The following is a 9,618-nucleotide window of genomic DNA, read 5'->3' as shown; positions in this document are numbered from 1 at the left end:
TTCAAAATACTTTATTTAGCAATCATAGAAATACACAGAGACTCCTTCAAAACATTGATCTCTTTGAAAACTGCTTCAGCATACTTGCTCTATTTTCGTCTTATGTTACTTTTAACTTGAAGCTAACCTTTAGCTGCTTTTAAGTTTTAGCTAGCACCAAGACCAGTCTGCAGCTACGCAGTTTGAAACACAAACGACTCTGATGCTGTCTGTTTTATGGTGGCTGATTAGTGTCTGGCCATAATTACATTTTTAAAACTTCTTTCATGCCATCAAAAATGTCACAGTTTGTACTCCAGTTCTGAAAACGTTAGGACATTGTGTGAAATGTAAATAAAAACAGAATGCAATGATTTGCAAATCCCTCACACCCAATTTTTTTCACAATTGAACATAATTAACATACAAAATGTTGAAACTAAAGAACTGTACAATTTTTAGGAAAGCATAAAGTACTTTTAAACTTGACAGCAGCAATACATCTCAAACTAGAAGCACTGGGAGAGCTCAAACCTCCACTAAGGCCATAGGGTCACTGATGCCATTGAACTCTTGTACAATCCAGGTCGCCTCCAAAATTGATTCACTTGTTTTCTTTGACCACCCCAACATTTCCTGAACAATTCATCAAAATCTGTTCATTAGTATTTAAGTAATTTTGCTTACAGACAGACAAACCAACGCCAGTGAAGACATAAAAATAACCAAACAGTCTTGCTTCTTCACAGGCAGCTCAAATGGCAGGATTTTATGTAGCTTCAGTGTTGGTAGATTGTTAACTGGACTGATCTGAATTCACCTTTTATTTGGATAAACACATCATCACAGTTGCATCACAGTCCAATCACTGCAGTGGCGATTAAAAACAAAAACAACCGGACTTCTATTCTGTAGCAGAAGCTGAAAAAATGAGAAAAGTCCTCAGATGAGAAGCGAAAAGTCTTCAGCTACAGAACAGAAGTCCAGTTGTTTTTATTTTGAACCTTTTTTTGATTTACCATGTCCTGGATGACTGAGAATCTACACCAGCATACAGTGGCAGTTCATTTGCAACTTCCATCTGTTTTCTACGTCATGAGATTTTAGAATGAGCGAAATTTAAAAACAAACCTAAACAAGACTGAACAAAGAGGTCACCTTTGATCTTGATCTTTGACCCCATGACCTTGAAACCAATAAGGATCACCCTTAACCTATGAGATGTCCAGCTGTGCCATTTGACATTTCTACATTACACAGTTGTAGAGTTGAGTGCGGGGCTCACCTGTGCCCTTGACCTTTGACCTTAAACTTTGACCAGATCACCAAAAAAATTTATCATTTGTTTGTTGTGACAACCCCAACATTTCCAGAAATTTTTGTCAAAATCTGTTCAACAGTTTTTAAGTAAACATGCTAACAGACAGAAAGATGGACAAACAACTTAACCAACACGACCAAAAACATAACCTCCTTGGCAGAGGTAAAAAGTTGGCACAGGGGCAACAAAAGGCTGTAAAAGTAAGTGGTACAATAAGACACGGCTAGAGGAGCATTTTGCAACTAATTAGAATAATTTGTAAGTAAGAGGACTGGGTCTGAAAAAAGCATTTTATAAAGGTTCACCAGTCTGGAAAGTCTGCATGTAAAAACAGTGGAACAATTTAGGGATAATGTTCCTCAGTGGGAAATTGGGAGGACTTTGAATATCCTGTCATCCACAGTTTATAATATCATTAAAAGATGTCAAGAAGGGCAGCACGGTGGAGCAGGGGTTAGAGCTGCTGCCTCACAGCAAAAGGGTCACAGGTTCTCCTCCTTTATGTGTAGTTTGCATGTTCTTCCTGTGCAAGTGCAGGTTGTCTGTAGGTACTCAAGTTTCAGCCTACTGATCAAAAACATGCATGATAGGTTAATTGGTAACTATTGTCCCTGGGTGTGAGTGAGAGTGTGAATGGTTGTCTCTTTTGTTTGTGTCCCTGTGATGGACTTGTGACCTGTCCAGGGTGTGCCTCGTCTCTCAGGCAGTGACCGGTGGAGACAGACACCAGCTCCCCTGTAACTCGGAAAGGAAAAAGCAGATAAAGAAAACTGAGGCAAAGTGGAAAAGTGTTCTGTGTTAAACAAATCAAAATACCATGTCCTCTATACTAAAGAGGAGAGGAACCACCCAGCCTGTTATCAGTCTCTCTGATGGTATGGGGGTGCATTAGTGCTTATGGCATGGGCAGTTACACATCTGGAAACTCACCATCAATACAGAAAAGTGAATACAGGTTTTAGAACAACATATACTCACATCCAGACAATGTCTTTTTCAGGAAGGCCTTGCTTATTTCAGCAAGACAATGTTAAACCACATACTGCGTTCATTACAGCATGTAGAAGAGTCTGGGTGTTGAACTGGCCTGCCTGCAGTCCAGACTTCTCCAACTGAAAACATTTGGTGCATCATGAAACAAAATATCCGGCAAAGGCGACCCAGGGCTGTTGAACAGCTAGAACCCCCTATCAGACAAGAATGGGACAACATTCCCCTCCAGAACCTCCAGCTGCTGCTCTCCTCACTTCCTGGATGTTTACAGACTGATGTTAAAAGAAGAGGGGATGCTTCACAGAGGAAACATGGACCTGCCCAGAATTTTGAGATGTATAAAAAAATTTAAATTACAATTAAATTAATTAATTTTAAATGATAAAATTTTAAATTACCTTATTGTTGTCTGAAAACGTTATTATCTATGTTTACTTTGTTCCATTGTGAATAAAATATGGGTTGTGAGATTTGGAAATCATTGCATTTACATTTTACACAACATCCCAACTTTTTTGGAATTTGGGTATTTTCCACATATTTAAGCCTTTTCCTATTTGGGTTTCAGTGGTCAGTGTATGTTGTTAGGTGCAGTGGGTTGCACATTTTTATATAACTTTTGTTGCCAACTTAGACTGTTATAACAATAAAGCACCACTATCTAATAACCCGACAGTGGACCAAATTTATGTGATAAAATATCAAATCTGAATCTGTTACAAATTTTCAAGCTGAAAACTAAATAGAATTGTGCATTAAAAATAGCTGTGCCACACACAATATTAATCAATCAATCAATCAAATTTTATTTGTATAGCACATTTCAGCAGCAAGGCATTTCAAGGTGCTTTACATAATTAAAAAACAAAATAAAAACAGCCTGTGACAATGAATAAACAATAAGAAAGAGAAAAACATAGAAGACATCAAAACCCCGCACTCTAACCCTAATTTAGCCATAAGCAGCTCTAAACAGGTGGGTTTAGAGTTCAATACTGCTTCAATTCTGCACTTTTCAGTGTCCATGTGTATTTATTATTATTATTATTATTAGCAGTTGTAGTCGTAGTAGCAGTAGTAGTAGCATGCTATGTGTATGTTAGGTGACATGTTAGGTGATATGAAAGGTGATATGTTAGGTGTGTCTATGTTCCACACATATCATTATGTCACTTAACATATCACCTTACATATCACCTAACATATCACTTAACATATCACCTTACATATACACCTAACATATCACTTAACATATCACCTTACATATCACCTAACATATACATAGCATGCTACATACACGCCTTACATAGACACATAAACATATTTTTGGCACTAATGGAACCCCATACAGCAGCAGAAGCAGCAGCAGCAGCAGCAGCAGTAGTAGTAGTAGTAGTAGTAGTAGTAGTAGCAGCAGTAGTAGTATTGAGTGAGTACCGTTGGTTGTCAGGGTACGCAACACGTACACGTCACGTGGTCTCGCGCGTCCTGGGGGCGGAAGTTGAGTCTTTCTGTCCCGACTGGAGCTGGTAGGCAACTTTGCTGCTTCCACTTTGTCCCACTTTACGTGAACTTTTAGTTGATCTTCACAGCGTGTTTATTGTGTGTAGTTGTTTGACCCGGCTCTGTTCAGAGCTGTTTTCCTCTCCTTGTTGGTGTTAGCACCCATCCATTCAGTCTGCGCATCATGCTAACACACACAAAGAGCTAAGCGCTGATTGTAACATCGTTTATTAACCAGGAAGAACTGAAAAAACACATGGATAGTTTTAGAAACACAAAGTAGTGCTTTGAATGTACGTGCAGGGACTTTTCTTTGCATTTGTTTGAGGGGGAACTATCGTCCGCTGGAAAACAACAAATATTGTTGAAGTAGTTTCCAAAGTTGCGTCTGTGCATCTGAATGAAAACAAAGATGGCCGCTGCCTGCTCCCTCTGGACCAGGGTCTGCAACCTGCGGCTCTGGGGCCACCTGTAGCTAACAGCACGAACCTGACTCATTTCTGTGCATGCATTGACACCAGGGAACAATAAGTTTATCTGCTTACATTTCTGCACGTGTGTGAACTCACTTTTTATTTTTTAACATAAATTAGTAGACTTAGGAGGCATTATAAGTGCACTGTGTGCACAGCTACCCATTATTTCATTACAGAATCAGCTGGAACTTTGTTTAAAAAAAGAGATCTGTGATCTCATTGGGATTTGTCTGGATATATAAAGGTAAATAAAAAAAAGAAAATTGAGCAGTAAGTTTTACTGTTGAGGTTGTTAGCCTGTTCTCCATTTTGTTTGTAAACAGTTTGACATGCAATTCTCTCTCAAATTTAATCAGAAAGTTCACATTTTAACATATTTAAGGCAAAATTCTGTCAGTGCAGATTTTAAAGTTTTGCACATCTGTTATAGATTTTAAGGCACTGAAATAAGGCAACACAGAAATATACAGTTAAGTATAAAAATGTGTTTCTAAACTAGAAAGTGTTCATTTTTTCTGTAGAATTATATAGTTTTTCTTTTGTCTTAACACTTGAAAAAAAAAACAGGAGGTCATCATTGTAATAATAATAATAAAAACAGGAGATCGGATTATTGAGAATCCAAGCAGTCACTTTAGTTCTAAAACCAAGTGAGTATTTGGACCTGCTAGTAAAGAGTAGTGTTTTTATACAGTGGCTTCATCTGAGCAGCTACATTAATCTGCCTCTCCTTCACAGCAATGGATCACAGCGGAGCCGGTCAGAGTCCTGCAGCAGGACGAAGATCCTCCAGTCCTGCTTCCAGTATAGCCAGTGTTTCCAAGGGACAAGGAGCACAGAGCAGCCAAAGGTCCAGATTAGCAATCACGCCTTTCCACAACTCCTCCATAGTCCGTAATGATGCAGCTCTGCGCAGCAAACGACTAGGAGCAGTTCCTGGGAAACCTCTAGCATCTCCTCGCAGCTTGTTTCTTGGCACCATGGACCACCTGACTGCAGGAGCTGGGAGAGAGAGGCCTCTCCCTCCGCCTCCTCTGCCTCCTCCGCCTCCTGCTTCCAGCTCCACTGCTGGAAGTGCAGAGAATTCCTCCTTAGGTTCAACTCAGACAGCAGCAGTAGAAAAAACACAAGTAACTCTAATCGGAAAGGTAAATATATACATGTAATATATATATATATATATATATATATATATATATATATATATATATATATATATATATATATATATATGTATATGTATAACTGTTTTATTTTTTAAGGCATTTTCAAAAATGACTTTTATTTCTAACTCATTTGTGTTTAAAGTGGTGGACTGAGGGAGGGAAAGCTCAGTCATGGTGTAGGAACAAACACTAAACCCTTAAATCAACTTTTGACTCCCTCATGAATGCCGTTCACCAGCTAGTTGCGGCTCAGTGAAGTCGTACCTTTACTGATTGCAAGCGATGAGACATTAGCTTTATCCCACAGGAAGGAAGGTTTGTTCTCTTAAACCGTTTTCATAAAACACTTCAAACTACAGGATGTAGCTGACTTGATCGGTGATTTATGGATTTCCAGAGGCTGCTTTAAGCAGGGCTCAACTTTGAAGAAGGGTTTGTACACATTCTGGAGAAGCAGGGAATTCACTTTTAATATTTTCTTGGTCTAAAAAGATAAAGATGAAAATGCTAAGCAACTCCCAGATCCAGTAGCACAGGAGTGTCCAGTCCTGGTCTTCGAGGGCCACTATCCTGCATGTTTTACTTGTTTCCCTGCTCCAACTTTACATACAGTGTAGATCAGCAGTCCCCAACCTCTTTTAGCTCCACGGACCGGCTCATTATCAGACAATATTTTCTTGGACCAGCCTTTAAAGGTGTGGCGGATAAATACAACAAAATAAAATGATACGACCGGCATGAAAACGGGGGTATTTTTTAAACATAATTAACGTAAATCCAGCGTGTGCTCACAGCTTTGTTAGCTGTATCCTGGTGTTGTGTTATCAACATGAATAACCCCATCTCCTCCCTCTGATGTTCTCTGTGTTTAAACATGTCTTTCAAAATAAGAGACACCACAAATATAAAGCGCACAAAGAATCCAACTCATCATAACCCTGAATCAGTGGAGCCCTGAGCCTGTTTCTCAGTAATGAGACGGTCCCATCTAGTCTTCCAGAGACGTTTGTTTTTTACTCATGTTGCTGCTTGTGGGTTTGTTTTTAGCGGGAACGGATCACTTGACCTAGATAAGCGTTCTGACACGCATGGAGTGGAGAGAATCCAGTCAGTTTTCAAAATAAACGTCGTTCAGACTCGGAAGTACTGTAAGGTAATTATTTTTTCTGTGCGGCCTGGTACCAAATGACCCACGGACCGGTACCGGTCTGTGGTCCAGGGTTTGGAGACCTTTGGTGTAGAGCACTTTGACATGAACCAGGTTTAAAAGGATGCCATTAAGGGTAAATAGTTTATCATATGTCCATGTTCTGTATGAAACTTGTTGGGCACAAGTTAGTCAGACCATGAAACAAACCTTGCGTTAAAGAAGTTCTGTAAAACATCACATTTAAGACTTGAATGCTGTGATTAAGACTATAAACTTAGTTTAAAAAGTTGTTTTTTTTTTCCCTCTATAAGTGTAATTTCTTGCTGTGCATCTTTCTGTATTTTGCCATTTATTACTGGTACCTCCACCAAGGAGGTTATTTTTTTAGTAGTGTTGGTTTGTTTGTCTGTTAGCTAGGTTATTTAAAAACCAATGAGCAGATTTCAGTGAAATTTTCAGGAAATGTTGGTGTTGTCACAAAAAGAAGTGATTACATTTTGGTTGTGATTTGGATTGGACTATTTTTTAATGATGCTATGGGCTTTTAAAATGGAAACCGTCGGAATCATGTTGCAGCCATGTAGGAAGTTTTGTATATTTAAATTTAATAAATAATTATACACTCTGTCTTTCTATTTGTCCCAAAGCCTGCTGGCAAAAAAGCACCAAAGTCTGATCAGATGGGCTCGCTCGCGCCTCGACTCCCTTCTGACTCAGAGCCTCAACTCAACCAGAACGACCAAAACAAAGGCAAAGAAAAGAGAGTCTACTCGTCCGTCAAAGCTCAGGCAGGTTGGTTTGTTCTTCTGTTTCCAAACTTATCATTTGAAGTGAAGCTTTTATTGTTCCCAGTCTGCAGCAGCGAGAACATTTGGTTTTAGGCAACAAATTGTTAATGCAAATACTATATTTTCTGGACTATAAGTCGCACTTAAAAGCCTTAAATTTTCTCAAAAATCGACAGTGCGCCTTATAATCCAGAGAGCCATATATATATGTAAGAAGTTGTAATGTTTTAATTTGACTTTGGTAAACTACAAAGCTGCACCTCTTGCAGCATTAGGCCCCTACATACTCGAGTGTACTGTCCGTACTCCGTGAGCCGCGCAGACTCCAGGCGGACTGTCTGCGGATGGTTCGGACTTCATACTCGAGCGTACAGATTGTCTAAAATTCTCCCGTAACACATTTCAGTCATGGCGTCACTGAACAAGGAGGAAGAGATCGCTTGATTGACTGATTGATTGATTGATCGAACTTTATTGATCCCTTGGGATGGCTCCTTCAGGAAAATTAAGCTTCCAGTAGCAGCAACAGTACAGAGGTAGATACAGTGAAGAACAGTAATAGAGAAACACAATATAAAGAGAATAAACAGTTCGGAGGAAGGGTGTTGCACATTGTTATTGCACTTTGAACCTAATATTGCACATGAAGTCCTGTAGTGTGTTGCGGATGTCTGGTTGTGATATGACTGCTTATGAGGTTACGGAGTGATCCCTTGACATTATTCCTTCCCCTATTCTCCTGTTACCCCTTCGCCCCCCCAGGGAGGAGTTGTACAGCCTGATGGCGGACGAAAGAGTTCTTTATTCTGTTGGTCCTGCACTTGTGAAGGAGCAGTCTGTCACTGAACAGGCTCCTCTGGTGGCTGATGACAGTGTGTAGAGGATGACTGGCATTGTCCCTAATGTCCAGCAGTTTCCTCAGAGTCCTCTTCTCTGCCACTGACACCACAGAGCCAGCTCAGCTGATCAACTTGTCCAGCCTGCATGTGTCCTTCTTGGATATGCACACCACGGTGTAGAAAAGGACACTTGCGACCACGGACTGATAGAACATCCACAGAAGTTTCCTGCACATGTTGAAGGGCTGTAGCCTCCTCAGAAAGTACAGCCTGCTCTGTCCCTTTCTGCACAGGTGGTCAATGTTACTTGCCCAGTTGCCTCTTCGCTTTAAAAAACAAAGGTAAAGAAGGTGCCTTTAGCCCTGTTTCTTCCCCACCAGGGCAGCCACCACACACCTGTCAGTGCTGCACAGAGAGCAGCAGTCACGCTGCGCTGGTGCCGATTCTCACCTGAGAGCGGTTGGTGTCGCACACTAAACAGTTCCATGTGAACACAGTTTCTCGCTGGGCAGTTTATTGTACGTGTATGCTGTCATAAAAGTATAGCTTTGCGCAGCTGTCCACGTTGAATCCACCTCGAGTACACGCAAACCTCCACGGAGTGAAGTACGCCCGAGTATGTGGGGGCCATCACGTCGGGGCAGGATTCTCCAAAAACACAGGGAGCTGTTTTGTTTCGCTCAAGGCTGCAGAGAAGAAATGATGTGTTAACGTTATTAATATTTTTGTCCTGTACAGACTGGGCCTGGGTGCAGCATATAACAGTATTATACTGATATTTAATGGTTTCAGAGTGATTACCTGCCTGATCTCTGATTTTGTTCTTCCAGCTGTGAAGAAGAGAAAGAGGAAAATGGGAATGTACAACCTCATCCCCAAAAAGAAGACTAAAGCTGTCAAACAGCAGGAGAAGGCAGGTCCATTCAGTTTTTCATTCCTGTATGGAACAAACCCATCTTCCCTCCTCGAACAGACTCTTCACGATACTTCCAGCTGTTTGACAGACCGTGGGTCTCCAGCAGTCATTTTGACTGGCAAAATTATTTTTAAAACAGTTTATTTATTTTTTTCTTAAAAAAACATTTTGGCTGTTTATGTAGCTGTCAGGAATTTGCACAGACCAGCCAGAGAAACACTGAATAAGTTCAAAAAAGCTTCTTAATTTATTACAAAATGTCAGGAAAAAATGTTTCAAAATAATAAATTGGGCCCAACACAAAAGTAAACGCAACAGACCTCAACCCAGGCAGCAACCCACACAGATCAAGCACAAAAAAACTTTAGGTTACTTTCGTAACCCCGGTTCTCTTTCATAGCATTCGTTTCGTGTCTCACATTGGGAACGCCCATGGCGTGACCTCATCAGAAGCTCCTATTACATTACGCCAGCCAGGATTGGCTGG

At 40.4% G+C, this 9,618-nt stretch overlaps 1 protein-coding gene across 2 annotated transcripts in view; it reads left to right on the top strand.

Annotated features, from left to right (window-relative positions):
- Nucleotides 1–3,714: 3,714 nt before the first annotated feature.
- The window catches only part of ehmt1a (euchromatic histone-lysine N-methyltransferase 1a), a 40,848-nt gene continuing 34,944 nt past the window's right edge, over nt 3,715–9,618 (top strand). The window contains exons 1-4 of one of the 2 annotated variants that reach the window (XM_017441290.3): nt 3,715–3,822; nt 5,011–5,420; nt 7,236–7,380; nt 9,046–9,128. In XM_017441290.3, the coding sequence (XP_017296779.1) occupies nt 5,013–5,420; nt 7,236–7,380; nt 9,046–9,128 (636 nt within the window). In that variant the 5' untranslated portion in view covers nt 3,715–3,822; nt 5,011–5,012. Of the gene's footprint in view, nt 3,823–4,847; nt 4,923–5,010; nt 5,421–7,235; nt 7,381–9,045; nt 9,129–9,618 lie in introns of those variants that run through there. The other variant, XM_017441291.3, reaches the window with a different exon arrangement.

This window comes from Kryptolebias marmoratus, linkage group LG1 (assembly GCF_001649575.2).
Source record: "Kryptolebias marmoratus isolate JLee-2015 linkage group LG1, ASM164957v2, whole genome shotgun sequence".
In the NCBI taxonomy this organism is placed as follows: Eukaryota; Metazoa; Chordata; class Actinopteri; order Cyprinodontiformes; family Rivulidae; genus Kryptolebias; species Kryptolebias marmoratus.
This window is presented reverse-complemented; position numbering and strand designations above follow the sequence as displayed.